The sequence below is a fragment of the Platalea leucorodia genome (assembly GCF_965183815.1).
Source record: "Platalea leucorodia genome assembly, chromosome: Z".
NCBI lineage: Eukaryota > Metazoa > Chordata > Aves > Pelecaniformes > Threskiornithidae > Platalea > Platalea leucorodia.
The window spans coordinates 16,939,299-16,957,727 of NC_138858.1; the positions used below are offsets into that span (position 1 = coordinate 16,939,299).

At 39.6% G+C, this 18,429-nt stretch overlaps 1 protein-coding gene across 1 annotated transcript; it reads right to left on the reverse strand.

Annotated features, from left to right (window-relative positions):
* Window positions 1–15: 15 nt before the first annotated feature.
* On the reverse strand, window positions 16–7,971 carry SELENOP (selenoprotein P). The gene is made up of 5 exons (XM_082337497.1): window positions 7,899–7,971; window positions 6,235–6,438; window positions 4,244–4,456; window positions 2,685–2,802; window positions 16–1,814 (listed from the first exon to the last, which is right to left on the reverse strand). The coding sequence occupies exons 2-5, from the start codon at window positions 6,423–6,425 to the stop codon at window positions 1,212–1,214; spliced, it is 1,125 nt and encodes a 374-aa protein (XP_082193623.1). The 5' UTR covers window positions 6,426–6,438; window positions 7,899–7,971; the 3' UTR covers window positions 16–1,211.
* Window positions 7,972–18,429: the final 10,458 nt, after the last annotated feature.

An 18,429-nucleotide genomic window follows, 5' to 3' on the forward strand; every position in this document is an offset into this window, starting at 1 on the left:
GTGAAAAACAAGATATGAAGAAATACAGAAAATTTTTTATTGAAAACACTCTTGTCAAATATTCCAAAGGCATGCATTCTGTGTATGTTCAGGGCTACTTTCTTGCTAGTCAGCATTCACAATAAGAAGATTCAGGTTTCGTAGGAGTAATAATTTCCCTATTAAACCATCATTAATTATGGTGTACACTTTCAAAGCAGTTTTCCGTTCTTGAATATTCTCTTCTTCATCCAGGAATCCTTCGAACAACTGTATTTTTACTTCAAGTCAGTTAACCAAAGGTTAGGAATGCTAAGCTACAGACAGAGAAGTTATGCAAGTTTAAGTGGTATATTACCTTACTAATCAATACAGATTTATCAAATTCAGCACTGTTATAAACAAAGATAAACACTAAACCAAGATTAAATTTGTTCTCCCTCTACCTGTTTTTGAAACTGATACTGATTCTGCATGAAGAGTTGTTAACACTGCTTCTCACTTTAGGCATGATCTTACTGGTTTAGTGGGATTTTACAAGCTGTAGTAGTATGCATTAATGGACCCTGATACTGTATCTAAGCCACAAAAGTTAAGCATATAAATCTGTTACTTTAAAATAAAGCAATTACTGCTTGTATCTTACATCTGAGATAAAAAGTTATTTTGGCACATTGCTTAGGAATAAGCTTTACTTGTACATAATTTGTATCCCCAGGTTAGGAAAAAAAAAACCAAAAAAACAACTTCCGAATATATTCCATCTTCTTAATAAAAATGATTAAAATATCTCTTTTGGTTATCTTCTATTCTTGATTGCAAAACATCAGACAGGAGCCCCTAGGTCATAGTTTATGCTCCTGTCCTCACAAATGCAAGCAGAATGTTAGAAGAGAAACAAGAAAGACAAATTAATCAAGACTGCAGACACCTTTGTGGTGCAACTGAAAAACAAACTACAGGTCAATGAAGTTCCTTAAAATGAAGCTTTTCACTGGTGGAATTTGACAGGTATTGTGTAATTCTAAGAGCACTGCTCTAGAAGTCTACTTTGCTATGTTTTAACTCTACACACCTGTCAGTATAGTTTTTAATTGGGGGCAATAAAAACACTTAATCTGTTAATTTTTCTGCTCTCGCAACTATATGAATTTAGGTAGTAGGGCTCCCTTGCATTTTTAAGGTGCTTAGTTTGTTTTTCAGGCTCAGTTTCTTGCCTTTTCCTGTCACTGTCAGGTGTCACTACTGTCACTCACTCCTGCTGCTGGTGACTGTCAGGCAGCAGCGAGCAGACGTCACTGTCAAGATTCAGTGATGTCCTCTGCTGACAGCTGGCCATGTCACCTGCAAGAGTTTGGAAGTGCTCCACGACACTGTCAAGTGACAGAATTTCCTAGCTCTTCAAACAAAAGGTGTCGACAATGACAGCATCAGCTACTAGAAGTTGAGTCTGATGCTGTCTGCCAATTTCAAGTTAACTGGTTTTTACAGCTGGTCTTCCCTTTTTTTCATAGCTTTTTATCTTGTGTAATATCCACACTTTCCCCTGGAGGAACAGTGTCTACCTGTTCGTGACTACCTGTCTGATCATGTCTGTTACGGCCAAAAACCCTATGACGCCGACCGCTGTGAGGATGACGTCTCTGAGTTTCAGACGGAGCCTGATGGTTCTCATTTCTGGAATGATGACTGCCCTCGCGATGGTGGTGGTGGTGTCCATGTCTGTGCGGGTCGTGGTGATGTGAATGTTGACCAGCTGGTTGGAGTTCTATCTCTGCTAGCTTTTCCTCTGCTTTTTTAGTGATGTTGTCACATATACCATCAATATCAGGTTCCTGCGAAACAGAAGCTTACATTAAATACAAGGCATTATATTTAATTAAACTAGGTGTAAAATACTAATTATCTTAACATTTTTGCAGAACCTGAAACCCAATTTTAAATTATTTGTGCTACTTTGCTGAAGAAAGATACGAATGTCTCAAAAAGAACCTTATTTTACAACACCGCTGATAACTAGACACGGCTCTTAATGTAAACTTTTAGGAATCATAATTCAAGTAATTGCTAATAAAAAGTATTCTTTTTCTAGGATCCCACATCTGACCTGCCTGAGGCCTGCGTTCAGCTGGAAAACTGTATGATGGGATCGAAAATGGTGCTTCTTCTCATTGAACTTTCACGACTATGTATGTACGTTTCTTGATAATCCTTAAAGTAGTTCTGATCTTTAGTTATATGTAAAACAAAGCTACCCTTCTTTTAGAACGGTAACAATAATGTCACCTTGTATTATCACTTTTTTATGTAACTATTGTATACTGTGTTTAAAAGGAATAATAACTCAAACCAGCTCAGATTTGGTCCCAGGTTTAAAAAAAAAAATACTATTTGTTTAAGTACTTACCTGTCCCCAAAAACTAGAGTAGCTAAATGCTTGCTAGTTGTACATAACTCCAGAAACAGAATTAGCCTTCAAGATTGCATTTAGATTTCTGAAAATTATTTGCATTTCTATCAAAGGCAGGAATTTAGCAGTCTATTATAAATTAGATCTAATTCACTTTGAAAAAATGTTTAAAAGCTCTCTGTCAAGAGATTCTAAATCATATCATTTTGGATTAATCACACTGAAATAGTTTTTTTAAGTACCAGTCAAATCCAGTTTCCTTTCCTAGTATATATAGAATGAAACAAGGAAATACCGTGTAAGAGCAGTTTCCACACTTGTTTTCACAGTACGCAATCTTAATAGATTCTTCTACATATTGGAAAGACAGGAAGGAATAGGGCAGACCCAGATGATACACTAGACGGCCGCATCTACGGAGAGAAAGAACTTTGTGGTTACATATCGATAAACTGTACAGTCCCATGGAGAACGTTTCTGTCCAAGGAGTTCACAGGCAAAAACATTGTCTGCCAATATCATCGGCAGTAGTGTGAAGCATGACTTCTGGCTGACGTAGTAACTCTACTGGCAGAACCCGTAGTTTAGAGGCACTTAGACTAGCAAAGGTATGCTCATTGCACACCTGTCTTGCTGATGGGGAGGGCTGTTTTCATAGTGGTACAAATCGCCACATGGTTGTTGCATCCTTACAAAGAATGTTTTAATGCAACAGAACATGTATTTTGATTGGAATGTGCATTGTGGTGCATCTGCATTACTGATTCAGTGTGGATGAGGGCATTTTTATGGTGCCTCTTTGCCCCATGTCTGTCCTTGAGCGTTCTGGTATGCACTGGACTACACAACTGGTACATTCAGAGGAGCTGGAGTACATGCAGAACTTGTACACAAGGGCACCTTCTTAAGTACCCCACCTGCAGTGTCAACACACAGTCCTCCAGCCTTGGCTCCTTACACATCTGCAGTGCGCGTCTAGGACCAGCAATAGGCAAAGAGTTCATTGCCAATAAAGGCACAATAAGGACGTACGTTCCTAGAACCATAATCGATCGTGGCCAAACTAGGGCCAAACCAATTCATAGTGTGGGTGTAGCCTATATGTCAACTGCACAAACTGTTCAACCTTTCAAATGCCGCGGGCCAGGCACCACCTCTGGGGCCCCTCCATGGACAGATACAGCCTTGTTCTGTTTCTCTGTCATATGGCACCAACCTTCCATACTGAGGCACATTTGCTTCCATAACGTGCCATCACTATCTAAAGTGCAGGACTTGTCAAATAATTTCCATCACATCAAAACTGAAAAAATCATCCATTGAAGAGTTACTACAGGTTCTGCCAAAAGATACATGTCCCAGAATCCTATGATCAAAAACCTGTTTTATTCCAAAGTTTTAAGTTTCACCTGAAGACTAATTTTTCCATATGGCTACATGACATTTGCAACAACTCCAGTCAAAATATTGTCATGAGAACTTGGATAGCTTTTCTCATTTGATTCTACTTTCACATGCGTGGATGTAATGAAGTTGTCTGAAAATAAAAACAGTGTAAGACCACAATCATGCTATCAAATTCTACACTCACTTATATTAATCTAAATCCACAGTAGTTATAAAGAAAAATTCATTTATCCCAAACTTACTTAAGCAAAAGCAGACTTCTCTTTTGTAGTTTCCTTTTTCCAGTAAATGCAAGTGCTTTAGTTAGTGCAACTTAGAAGTTGATTATGATGTCTTTGTTGTGAGGTAATCAGGTTATTTGCAAATCAATGAAATAATATAGAGATTTACAAAGCATTACTCTAAACACATACAAATATTTTCCTGTGTTGCCCTCTAAACACAGACCTGTCATAGATGAGAAAGTCGTCTTTGTTTCCATTTAAGGTAGTCCAGACATCAGCTTGCTGTTCATCTTGCTGGTAGACAGTAATATAGTCTGAAACACTTTCTTTCAGTAGGTGGAATTTCCTCTGGGAGTAAGTTCCCTGATGGTTGACAACGACATACGAGATATTGACCAGTCCTTCATTCTCTAATTTCACTCGCAGCTCCTCCAATCTAGTGGAGAATGTAAAAAAGCAAGACCATAAACCATTACAGAATCATAAGATTTGCCACGTTCAACAAAAGTTAATACACTCCATCTTGCTTTTACTACAGTGAATGTTATTTTTTCCCAGTTTTAATGGCAACAATCTAACATTATTAAAACATTCTTGCCATGTGCTATGACTATCAACTATACTGTCACCAAACCAGACTCTACAATAGCTAATATGCCATGGGTCCTGTCCTTGTAAGTAGAATGCAATACTAAGTAAAACAGACGTCTGCTTTCAGACTGAGTTCAGAGTTATTTTTATTTCAGTTCTCTCACGCTCTTCATGGTCTAACACAGTTAGTTTATCTGATGTCTCTGTTTAAATGCTGAGGTTTTGGTCACATAGCTGGTTAAAGAATGCATACCGTCAATACAGCAGGAAGTAATCAATAAAGCAAACCTGCAGTAAAAGGCAGATAGCTCTCCCACTCATCTTGACATGGCTATTTTCTGTAATAGGGCTATAAATGCAACTGGGTCGAAAGGATGGCTATGGAATGTGTGCATGACCTAGCTGGCAGTGATTAGTCTTTCCCTTTGGCCTCCCACCACAAAAGTCTTTCTTTCCTCTACAGTACAGAAAGCTACTTTCTTGCTGTAAGATGTGAAGATGTGGGTTTTTTTCCTTTTCATTTGTATCCTTCCTGTTGAATTGCTCTACAAAACTTTTTTTTTTCAGGAAATAGAGCTTGAAAGATTCTTTAAAACCTTTCTAAAATGTACAAAATCAAACCCAACTGCCTTGAAAGCCAACCACAGAGCCCACTTTGACTTTGATGAAGCCAGAGATTTACCACTTTTTCTAATTTAGTTCTTTAAAAACTTGCAAAGACTGTTACCATATGAAGTTATACAGCCTAGAGGGGGAAACTAAGATGTTATTACAGTGATTAAGATCAAGTTCTGGAACCGGTACTATGAATTTTTAAACCAAAATGATTTCACAATCACTAAATGAATCCAAGATAGGGCTGTATGCAATTTCTGTTTAGGTCAGCTCAAAATTATTTTCTTGCTGCTGTTAGTGTCATGATACCTAACTATTTGCACAGAAGCAGGTTCTAGAAATCAGAGCACTGATGTCCCAGGTCTTGTATGAAAATAGAACACTGATGATTCCCTTGAATGCTTCATCTGTTTTTCAAAAGGCCAGTCTTTACCTTATCTTCTGGGTCTTGTTTTGTTGGTTTTTTTTTAATAAAAAACCTCTAAACAGGGGCTGGAAAAACACATTAAAAGCACATGCTTTGATTTACCTTTTCCCCTACAGATCCTACATAAGAAATGAGTGATCACAGATCTCTCTGTTTCAGGTGTTCTAGCCGTGTCAGAGAATTACAATATTTCTTGGCTTCAGCACCTTTGCTACATTAATCATCTGTTGCTAACTGAAGTGTAGGTCTTGAGGAACTGTTTCTGTTGGGTTTCATGTGTTTTGGGTTTCATTCATGTCAAGTTGATTGTACTTTTACATTGTCAATACGATCAGAGAAGATGATCCGTCGTCAGTCAGGACTAAGTCAAGAGATGAAGAATCCGAGCCCCTGGCACAGAACACTCCTGCTGAGAGTTAACCTGGTCACTGGGTCACGCATGCCAGCTGGGACAGCGGCATTTGAGGGAGCTACAGTTCACTGAGTGCATCCGTAGTTGGGCACATGTATTATCCTCAGATGGCGTTAAAAAATTGACCAGTCATGTTTTAACAAAAACTGGGAAAGGTATTTACACTTACCTGGAAGCCTGCAGCAGGCACAAGTATCAGCTAGCTTGGAGGAGAGCCACCACTGTCACTGAGCCCCTAGAGTTCAGCATTGGGTTCTCCTCCCCAATACGCCATTCTGGGGGCTCCTTGCAGTTCTGGATCTCTGTCCCTCCTCCTGGGAGGAGACAGAGAGCCAGAACTAGCCCCAGCCCTGCCCACATGGCAGGGCTTTATCTGAAAAGAGAGAAAATAAACAAAATGAGATCAATGCCTAAGCGAAGTTCAGACTGAAATTCCCATAACAGAGCACAGCAGGATATTGGCTCCGTTCAGTTTAAAAAAAAAAAAAAACTTGTAAGAATAAATCTGAGCTACTTTGTTTACTGCTTGATCATATTTCTTTCATTTTGCAGTGGAGTTCCCCTATAATAGGCGGGGGTGGGGGTGGGGTGTTGTTGTATGTAAACAGCTGAAAAGTAAGTGTTCAGAGTAACTGGATTTTCTTTTAATGCTACTAATCAGACTACGTTGTTCCTTCCTCTTTGCTATTTCTTCTTGACTGTTTTTAACACTTCAGTGATTTTAAAGCGGCCTCATTTCTTGTGTTTTGAAATCAGTTGTGCTGAGCCAGTTTACACCAGTAAGAATCTAGACCAGTTCACTCCAGATTCCAGAGTAATTCCACTGACCTAAAAGTACTTGCACCAACAGTGTGTTTTGGTACACAGCAAGTATTACAGAACCTGGCAGAAAATAAAAAAAAAAGACTTAAAGATTTTTACAAGTCCATCTGTAGTATTTGGATCCCATTGAGAAAAATCTCTTAAGAACACAGGCACTAGAAACAATTTTGGAAAAACAGGAAATGAAAACCGAGTTTCAGTATTCCTCAGATCTTACAAAATCTCCTACCCACACTTAATCCATTTAATGTTTATGAAAATCAAAGCACACAAGAAATTTTGTAATTATCTTTTCCTTTTGTTCCATTAATATAATAATTTTGGCTTAATATGTTCAGAAAATACCCATTATCAAGAAATATATAAAATTATAAAACTGTTCCCCAACATGTCCTAGGTTGTGGAATTGTGTAATTTTACCACTCGCATCCAAGTCTGATAGTAAACACAGAAGTTTTGGAAACACTAAGTTCTGATGAACAGCATGCGATTCATTGATCTAGTCATATTCTAAAAAAATTAAAACATTTTAATAGTTCATCTTTTAAAACAAGAGCCAGCTTCTGCAAAGCCAACATCATTTGTGAAATCCATCTGTCCCTAGTGTTACTTTTCTGCTGTTCTACCAAAAGCACTGTAGGTACACTATTTTGAAGATTAAACTGTGGTCCAACAGATACCAACAGGGCTGTTTCCTTACTCTTTCCACACATCTGGAAAGCTGCCCGCCTTTATATCCATTATAAACAGGTGAAACTCCTGTGACCTCTTGAGATCCTTCTATGCCTGTACAGCCTTCTGCGGCGCTGGCGTACGGTGCCCAGCGACAGCTGTCTCGCCCCGTGAACGAGGTGAGAGCTGTGTTCTGAATTACGCTTCTCCTCGCATTTCAGCTTTCTAGCTGGTTCCCAACGGAAATTTCCACAGTCGGCCTTTTCAGCCAAAGAAACGAGGAGACGCTGCCAAATCTTAAGTCATGAAGCTCTTTCATAGCAAAACCAGCGCACTTACCCTTTCCTCCCCCCCTCCTTGGCAGCTCTGCCGAACTCCGCCGCAGAAGAAAACAGTGTGGGGAAAAGGGCTGTGGTATTTATATGGCTCTTGTTTACATCGCTTTGCAGATACGGTTCAAAGTTCAGGGAGCTGCTTCTGCACGACCTTGCAAGCAAAGCAAACCCCTCCAGCAAAAGTAGCCAAAATATTTCTCCATTAACTAATTCCAAGCCGAAACTATTTATCGTGCAGAACGGCAAGGTATTTTTCATATAATGACTTTGGACATCAGGCCGTGCAGTTTGTCGGTCACCCCAGTCAGCTGGAGGTAGTGGTACAGTCAGACCAGGGGGGTGGGCCAAAGAGTCATTGTTTTCTGAACACAGTGGTAACCACAGCGAAAAGGGGAAGGTACGTCTCCATTTGTAAAAATGCTGAGCTAGCAGGTTTTTCTCTCATATGCTTTGTCTGATCTTTGCCTTAGAGATGAGTGTACCCTGTCTGAGGGCATGTGCAGTACACAGCTCCTTTTGCCCAGCTGCTCTTGATGACCTCACTCCGTTCTAAAACTTATTTCTGTAGAACCTGCCAGTTTATCAACTTATGTTGAAGGTTAGAGCACAGATCTTCAGCCATTTAAATCAATGTAGCTACATGACAGCCATGATGCTCTACCAACTGGCAACAGCCACTTAACTCTCTGTGTTACTCTGATATGTTTTCTTGACGCCATCATCACTGGGGTTATCTGTGGACGTTCAGGTTAAACTGTTCCCTTACTCTCTTTCCTCAGTGAGAGAATTGTTTATGTATGGCGTGTTTTATTTTGACAGCAGTTTGCTTGAGTTTGATTTCCTTCAAGGTACACGTTATGTGTGCTTATGGAGAAATAAAGGTTTAAAAATGGTGTGCCCTCAGAGTTTAAGGTGGTGAGATTTATATTGCTTAGTTCCATGGCTTGCGACTCTGTCTCCTGCACAGATGAGCTTTATGCTTCTGGCTGGTTGCGCGAAATGGAGCTGCCGACCTCAGGGTTCATCCCGTAGAAGTCCTATGCTCAAGTCAATGGAGAGAAGGACAAAGATCTGAAGTTTTATTCAATAGGCTTGGAGGACACGGTGCAGAAAACAGACGGACGTCAGACTGGCACTAATCTTTTTTTAAAAGGTGGAATGTGCTCACTTTCCTTATATCGTTAGGGAAATGTATCCTTGTATTTTCTGCTGGGTTGGGACCAAGCCCTTATAACTGTGATGATGTCCTTTGGTAGATGGTTTGTTGGGCCTCCTGCCTCAGGCTAGGGTGTGGATTTTCAGTGCTAATAAAGCTCTGCAAGGGTGGCTAGAAGTAAGTATTTGGTATGCATCACGTCTGTCAATACCTAAATAAGCACTGAAGCAATGAAAAAGAAATGAAGCAGGTATAGTTCTATTAATAGGGAGAGGAATAAAATGCAGCTCAGTAGTGATTGACAGTTGGTCTCTTGCCAATTATTGCAACACAGGTGGAGACAGAGTCACATAAAGAGCAATATTGCATTCCTGTTTCTTTTTCAGCTGTGTAGAGAGGGATGTGCACAAGGCTCGATTAACAAGTGCTGAGCCTATGAGCTACATGTAATACCACTGAGTGCTTCTGAGACTAGCAGCTGACAAGTACTGCAGAATAAAGGGTCCAGACAGCATAAACTGAGCTGAAGCAGCTAACATGTAAAACAGCTACCTTGCTATGGATAGCACATTGAGGATGGAAACGTACAGTGGTCACTACTGAAAAGTTGGCATTTCCTCCTGTATCGTATGCCGAGACACCTGCAGACCCTCAGTTCCCTTACAGAGACATGAGGAGCAGCTGTTGTTAGCAATTATCACTGTGCCAATAAATACTACTTCTTATATTATTTATTATTCTACTCCATTGTATTTATTATAACCTTTATAATATTAAGGAGAACCTAACTACATTCATCGCAATAAGCCATAAGCATCATGCTTTATAACATTCACCTTACCCGAGATCATTGTTCTGCCTCAAGATTTATTGAGGAAAAAAGTTCCTCTGTCTTAAAGCAAGTGGTAGGGAATATTATAATGTTGGCTGTGGGTTTAGATAGATCTAATTCAGTTGTTTTAGAAAGGTATAAACCCTAAATATGTTTAAACTTCAGTCTGAAGCATTATGCTTTCTGTGTGGAAAAAAAACCGCTTCCACATTATTTTTACAAACAGTAGAATAAAGATGTTAATAATTGTTAAATTTACAGTCTAAGAGTCTGACTGTTCCATTTCTTATATTAATCCCCCTTGAATTCATAGGCTTCTGGAGCCCTTTGTCCATAGCTTCTAAAGAAATAATTGTCTTAATTTTGCTTTCCACTGCAAGTGTTTTCTTAGTTGTTGAGTATGTTCCAGTCTCACTGCAGGAGGCAGTTATGAACTTTAATTTGGACAAGTCTTCAGTTTCAAACAATAATTTTTATAATTATTATCCTATTTCTACTCTCTTTCTCATTTGCAGGGGAATAATGGTCCTGGTGGAAATGACAGCCCCCTTCCCTTCTTATTGAACATAAACTATCCCCTTTTTTGACATATTTCAAACTTTTCAAAGCATCACAGCACAGACATTCCGGTGTCTTTGGAAATTAACTGATGTTTGTTATTTCTATTATCTGGATTGGTAACATATACATTTCTTAAAAAAAAATCTCAAATGGACATGGAATTATGAGGCTGTCAGTAATTATATTCTGGTAAAGTTTGCTGTAGTGATTTGCCACATGTGCAAATAATGAGAGGACAGAGACAGAACATGGATCCAGGACAATTTCTGTCATGAGACCTTAGGACTTCAATGTCTGTTTTGCTCTTGTGACTGAAGGATGTCACAAACAGGGAATTCAAAGTCCACTGACAGATTGTAAGTCTCTACTGATTCTTCTCATGTCTTCTCATTTTATGACAGCATAACTGTGTCATTCAGTGCAGTCACTCATACTTTACAGCAGAATAAATTGCAACAAAAACAGGCAGTTGAGGTTTGCTTAATGCTTACATAAACAAATTTCCATTTGTTTATGAGACCTTAAACTCTTGGTTAAATGCTGTAAATAAAGGGTAATTTGCTAAGAAGATATATTAAAGTAAAGTAAATTCAGCAAAATAATTAGAAACACAAGTTAATTAGTTAAAGTAACTCCAGAAAGAAGGATAGTGGTGCAATATTGGTCTCGTGCTCCTCACATGTGAGGTCCAGCACAGCATAAGATAATTAAATGTGTACTTCTCAGAATTCAAAGGAAGGAACAAAAGCTGACATCCTCTGATACAGGCCTGGAAATTGTTTCAGTGAACGAAGGAATAGCTGATACACGCATCTGTCTACTTAAAAACAAAATGAGACTTAAAGGAGCTCTGATCTTGTAGATAAATGTTTTGTTTTTTCTGTTTGGAAATTCCATTATAATAATGAAGTATCTTTCTCTGCTTGAACCTATCTGTAGCACACTGTAACTAGCAAGGAAAATTGTTTTTTATCAGACATGTCCTAAGTTATAATCAAATGCAAACTGACCCTAGTTGCTGAATACCTACAGGTGTTCTGAGTTCCATATTGGCTCTGTTTACTTTCTGCATTTATCCTGCAATAATTCTATCAGCCTGCAAGTTCCCCACGTCACCTCAGTGGGCCTAAAACCAATGGTCCTCTTATCGTGTGAAGGAAGAACAAATTACCAGATGATACCCAAGAGGTGGTTAAGAAGATCATAGCTGTATGACATCTTCTGTGGTTTTTTTTATTTTTCAGTGTCTTTAGTAATACTTGGCAGTCCTGTGATATACAGAAGAAAACTGAAAATTCCTTCAGTTTGGTGTGACTCTGCTTAGGCTGCTGGTGTTGGGGACAGTAAATCAGGAAGAAGCAAATGTAATCATGCAACGCCCAAAGCAGGGTATCTGTACAGATCTCCTATATGGATCTCATACCCCACACAATGATCAGCAATCCCTCCTTCCACAGGAATGATGCAGTTGCACCAGGAATTCAGCAGGCAGCTTTAGGCTTTCCAGTACGGTGCACTGAGTCAACACATAACTGAAGTGATTAAGGTTCTGGACTAATGAATACAAAGAAAGTTAAACAAACCCCTTGATTTTTCTGTATTCAGACAGTTCTCTTTACATCAACAGATCAGGTCTTCAAGGGGGTGTCACTGTAATCATAACTTCAGAAGTATCATCAGCAATACATACAATTCCCATTAAAGTCTTTATACCCAATAACTCTCCTTAGGAGATGTGGAGGAAAACGATTCATCAGCTAAATCCACAGCAGTTCATTCCAGGTGACTTTAAGGGCTTCTCACCAGAAATACCCGTACAAGCAAATCCTTGTTAATGATTTGTAACGGGTCATCCAAGCATAGTTCACTGCACTGAACCCTACCCAAGGAATGGAAATTATGACAGCAGAGTGCATGGGATTCAGTGACAGTATACAGTGAACCTTACAGGAAGTTCAAGTCTGTTCTTTGCTTATCTGTTGTGAAATATATGAAAACTGAAGTGAAAACTGGATCCAGTTATAATAAATAAGAGGGATTTGTATGAAAAAAATTCTCTTTCAAGAACTGTTCAGTTGTGATTAAAAAATGGATGACATGTTTTTGGTTAAATTACTTTTTGCGGCTCTTATGTTGCTTTATTTTCCTGGGAGTACAGCAGTGGCTGCAAACATGGTCTGCAAGAGATGTTAAGAGAGCTTAGGGACAGATGCAGATAGCTGCGTGCAAGATGGAGATTGTTTTACATTAAATGGAGTCAGACAAACTAAAATACTTACGGCTTCAAATACATGATATTGAAGGTTGATTGTTGATGACGCTTCTTTTCAGATAGCATAGTCGTGGAATGCTGAACTGTGAACAAAAATTTGTGTGCCCTTCTTAGGGCACGAGTATGTGAATGTGCCACCAGCACCAGTAACGAAGGTATGACTGGCTAAATCAACCATTTTTTACTGTTCCGTCCATCTTGGAGATTCAAAAGCAGCTTCCCTTTAAGCATCAAAGCACTCTAAGTAGCAAATTGTTTGCGAGCTGCTGAAACAATTTGCAGATGAAGTACAAAAGTAGATCAGCCAAAGTGACAGTTTTCACTTAACAAAGTATACTTTTCTGCTGCAGCACACAGGAAGCTGAGATTGATAGCCATCTGCTCCCACCATGAGTAAAAACTGCTTTCACAAAAAAGGGGCCTCCCCATACCATAATGAACTTCAGACACAAGTACCTCAAGATAAAGAAATACTGTAAAGCAATACTGACCTTCTGAGGGCTGATGGAGGAACTGAACTGTTCATTAAATGTGTTTGATACAGAAGCAGAGGGAGAGCTGTGCTGATGCATATGCGTGCCACAATCAAATCCTGAACCGACTGACTGCCTCCTTCTGTTTTTTGAATGCTGATGGAAGTCTGGAAAAGTCAGATCTTTGTCTGATTTGTATCAGGAAACTTCATTTGATATGCGAGGAGGACTTACAGCAGCTATCTTACAGTAACACCTTCCCTGTTGCTGTCTGTGCCATCATTTGAAGAGTCAGCAATAGTGACTAGCATTCAGCCTCTGCCTAGATTTGATTTCTGTTAACAGAGCCATGCTGGCTTACAAGTTGTGCCTTCAGCAGGCAGTACTTTGTCAAATGTTCAGCAGGTACAGTACCGATTATTGATATATAGCTACTTGGAACCTGCAGCTCACAGTCAGAATGTAACGGGTGTGCCTATAGTCAGCTGGATAACTGCACACCTCCTGGAAGTGCTAAATGCTTATTGATTGAATAGACTGGAACAGCTTTAATGCTAGAGTATATAATGTAGCTGTCATAAATTCATACTAACTGGTGAAAAAAAAAGATAGCAAGACCATTACTAGCTTCAGATTTCCAAGTATTTCCTATTCTCCTGAAGAGTTCACATTTTTGCTGAAAATTATAATTATTAACTAGCGTACATTTCTTTTTGTGTGTTTTGGATGAAATATGTATAACAGCAGTCCCCAATCTTCTGATATTACAGTCCTATATTTCATCTTCCACAGATGTGGTTCTTGAAGGTAACAGTGAAGGCAAAGTAAAATTTTGAATACAGAATATTATTTCTGTATTACGTTGACAGTGGGCCAGCAAAGGTTGGAGATGTTATATCTGACAAACATATTAGCCCTACCTTGACACTGGTGGTCTTCCTATTTTTCCTACAGCTTTGGTCTCCTAGGTTTTGGCTGGTTGAGGGAAAAGTCAAAATCAGAGTAGTAGAACTGTAATAGCGTTACAGAATAAAGGGTGCAGAATGCAACACAGAGGAAATAACTCTATTTGAAAGAAAGAGAAGTGAGAGTAGAGAAGATACAGTGACATCTTGTCTGAGGACACCTTTGGAAGTCACCTGCACAAGCCATCACACTACTCCACATCACTGCAAATAGCAAAGACATGAAAAAACCCTGCCCTGCCAAATTCAAGCAGCCACTATTGGTTGCTTGCATGAAATTGCCGTTATTTCCTATGTTCACATGTGTTTGGATGGGCCTCTTGGCTTGTCTGAGAATTCACACTGAACAGGCTTCGTGTCATGTTCTCTAATGACAGGGAACAACAGCAATACCCACTTTGGAGTCTCCTCATCCCGTTCCAAAAGCATTGGCTCAACTTGTGGAACTTGAGAAGTGAGTCCTGGTCCTGACAAGAAATGGTCATCGCACCACGCCTCAACATCTCTCCAGTCAATAGAGGCTTGCATGGCTGGTCATTTGTTAGGACTCTTGTAGAACTACAGGAGAGATGGGACCCAGGCTTACATTTTACTTTGGTAAGTCCTCATCTCTAGCTGACCTCTGTTTTCATTTTTTACTGGCTGTCTCTTGGCAGGAAGACATGTTCAAAATATTACTCATGTGTGCCTTATATTATTTACTAGTTATTATTTACATATCAGGCATATAACAGTCTTAAGAATTGGATTTAAGGAGGTGGTCATATCCCCAGTAGAGCTCAGAGTCAGCGTCTCATGGTGGAACAGCTGAGCAGCTCTGACACCTGTCTTTGACCACCAGCGTTTTATCCAGCCCTCTAAACTGCAAGCTGAATTTCTCTAAACTTTTTTTTGTCAGCAAAAAAAAAGAAAAAAACGAAAAACAAAATAGGGATTTGTGCTGAGTCTGCATCACGATCATTGCCAGATTTCCTGTAAGAGCTCCAGAAGAGGAAACAAAATATGAACATGAGGCGAAAAAAACTTGTAGCACTTTAAAAATCATGGCAATAAAGCTGCAGAACGTTCTCTCCAACACAGCTAGCAGGCATTCAGAAGGAGAGACACACCAGGAAACTAAATGCATAAGTGATCCCATGACTGCAATAACAGTAATAATTAACAATAAGTGCTTTTTAATTATATTCCCCTTTTTGCAAAGACTTCATGATGTCTTGCTTGTAAATGTTTTAAGTTAATGATAAATTTTTTGTTGATTCTTTAACACAGACATGTGCCTAAGGTAAGTTACAAAATACATGATTAAAGGATCATGTGGGATTTCAGATACCTAGTTGTCCTGAAGCCAAACGTAGGACTTCATTCTCCATTGTTCAGGCAAATCATTGTGCAGGCAGCAGCATGGGCACTGTTTGAGGCTTGCAGCGTGGATCGTGCATGAGGTTGGTCTCAAGAACTTAAATGACGGAACAGACAGAGGCCGGGTGCTCTTCAGTAGCACGTGTGCTTTGGTAGCTGCTCCACCTGTGTGTCTGCAGAGGGAGTACCTAAGTTGCTGTTATAATCGGCAGTTACAGTCAATGTGCCATGTAGCGTGCATGGTCTTGCATGGATGGCAGATGCTCTTGACGGATGGAAGGCTGTGCTAGAAATAAAAAAGTTCTTGAAGGAAAAAAAAAATCTTCCCCTAGATACTGGGGAGAATAATTTCTAGGTTGCCCAATTCTCCAACTTTTTATTGCTCTTAATATTATCTTAATTGCATGTGGAACATTTCCCTGGTTGTCTCCAGGTTCTTAAGTAAACTTTCATCTATACTGAACATTATATGAACCTATCAGTCAGACATAACGTCTCTCAGGAATACTACAGTCCATAGGTTATGATTTTCTAGGAAGATTACATGGCCAGAAAGGAGGAGAAATCTAAAATTACCTGTTAATGTTTCTGCATGTGTAATGCAGGGAACAGCAGCACTGATAGTGGGCTAGGTCAAAACCTTTTCTGCCAGTTTAGCTTTCATCCTTTCCAGACTCCGCAGATTTTCATGGACTATTAGAGAGAGCTAGAAAAATCACCACATCTCATGCCCTGATGCACTATGCTCACTGTTGCTTATTAAAAAAACACAAAACAAAAACATTTTTGCAAATCAGGTTACCAAAGATTTGCTTGTGAAAATGTGGGTCACCTCCCAAGAGGTAATACCTACCTATACAAAATCTTTATAACCAACATGTATGTATGTTATTTCTACTCATGATGCACAATGTATACCCATACAAAAATATCATGGTATATATTTATTTTAACAATTAACACAGGTAACTTTTTAACAGAGGTTTTCCGTAAGAGGTTTCTCAAACAAGTACTGACCTAGCCAAGGCCTGCTGAATTTATATTGGGAGCCGGACTAGATGATCCTTTAAAGGACCGCTTCCAACCCAAACCGTTCTATGATTCTTTAATTCTGTGATTCTATATTCTGCGACAAAAGGAAAAAAATCCCAAAGTACTTAACACCTACTGTTATTTAAGCACTAAGCCACTATACAATTCTTTTAGGCATGCTTCTCATAATTCTGCAGAATCCAAATCACTATGGTTTGTGAAACTGATAGACACTAAGTTCTTAGCCTTGCTGCTGCTGCTTCTTCCAGATATTTAAAATAATACAAAAGAAAATATTTGGATAAGAATGCTAGAATTCAACCACCCTCTCTTGCAGTGTTCACCAGACACTGATCTCCCTGATTTCACAAGTCAGCTGATCTTCGTGGGGTCACAAAATTATGAAACTTGAACGCGGTAGACGAGATTTGGCATGGAGCTTGTGAGGCAGCAGATAATACCGAGTAGATATGAACGCACATCCTGTCCTAGCTGTGCATCTCCTCTGAAAATATAAAGATAACAAAGGAACAAGCTGACATCTGTGTGTCACAGATGTAAGGTTCAAGGATTTTTAACATCGGTTCACAATTCAGCACATTACAGTTTTCAAGCACTGCATTTCGCAGCTACCACTATCATTTTGACAGTCATTAACTCCTTATATCTTCCCTTCCCTCTTGAAATAGTAAAGAGATGAGGAGGATTAACAGAACAGCCCTCTGTCAGAGGCACAGCCCATATTTGTTTTCCTTTAAAACTTTATAAACAGTCACTGATACTGTTTCACTAGAGATGCCTATCAAAGGGGCTCTAGAGACATGCTTTTCTCTTGCGTAACAGCACACATCTGGCTTGCTCTGGGCAGGACAGTAAAGACCTTTCATGCACAGAACAAGTCATTGCGCAATGGAGACATGCTGAGTCGTCTGGATACAGAGAAGATTTCATGCAAACGATCGATTGATATCACTACAGGAACGAGCAGTTGATTTCGTAAGACTTGTTTTAATAGGAGCAACCAGGAAAGGCCACATTGCAGCTATCAGAATTCTGCACCTCCTTGGGCGCATCATTCAGTCCTGATGTGGGACAGTGTGGCGGGAGATCTGGGCGTGCACCATTCCACTAACAGCTTTCAAAACTATCTGGGGAGCCAGCCAGAAGCCTGCAGCAAGCCGGGTCTAGGTCACAGGCAGCTAGGTGGAGAGGCTTGCACTTGATTAGCTGATGGTCCCTGTTGGCCCTCGTTTATAATCTGAATCAACTGCTCTCAGAAAACAGTTATCTACTCAATCCTGCACATAAGCATGCCTTCTGAATTCTTCGTTTATTAATCCCTTCATTTCTTCAGACAAGAGGGGGTTTCTTTATTAAAGAAGGAAAACGTATGATTCACATTTTTCTGTGATCGGTGTTCATTTTTGTCCATTTGCTACTTCACAGTTCTCCCTGGAGAGGCTACCAACACCAGCCTGGCTGGATGTTCTCTGTCTTCTTCAACACCACCGTGAGAAGCCCAGAGCTGGAGGAGAACATCTGTGCTTTGGTATTATTCCCAAACTCAGCTGAATGTTGTGTCCAGAAGGGTTATCAGGTTATCTTAATGAATACAGATCTCTCCAGAGCGTCACGGAGGCGATTCTGGAAAAGGAAAAAAACAGAGGGAATTTTTAGCCATACAAGTGACTCATACGTATTGTACTAGAGATATGGATAGAGGTCATTTGGATGTTTGCTTAACATTTTTTCCCTCATGTAAATAAAAGGCATTATAAACCAGGTTATTTTGAGACTTACAACTAAATTGTGTATTTGTAACTTAACTCTCAGAAATCCTAGCGGTAATGCTGGGAAACACCACACCTATCTCTAAGAGAGGAAA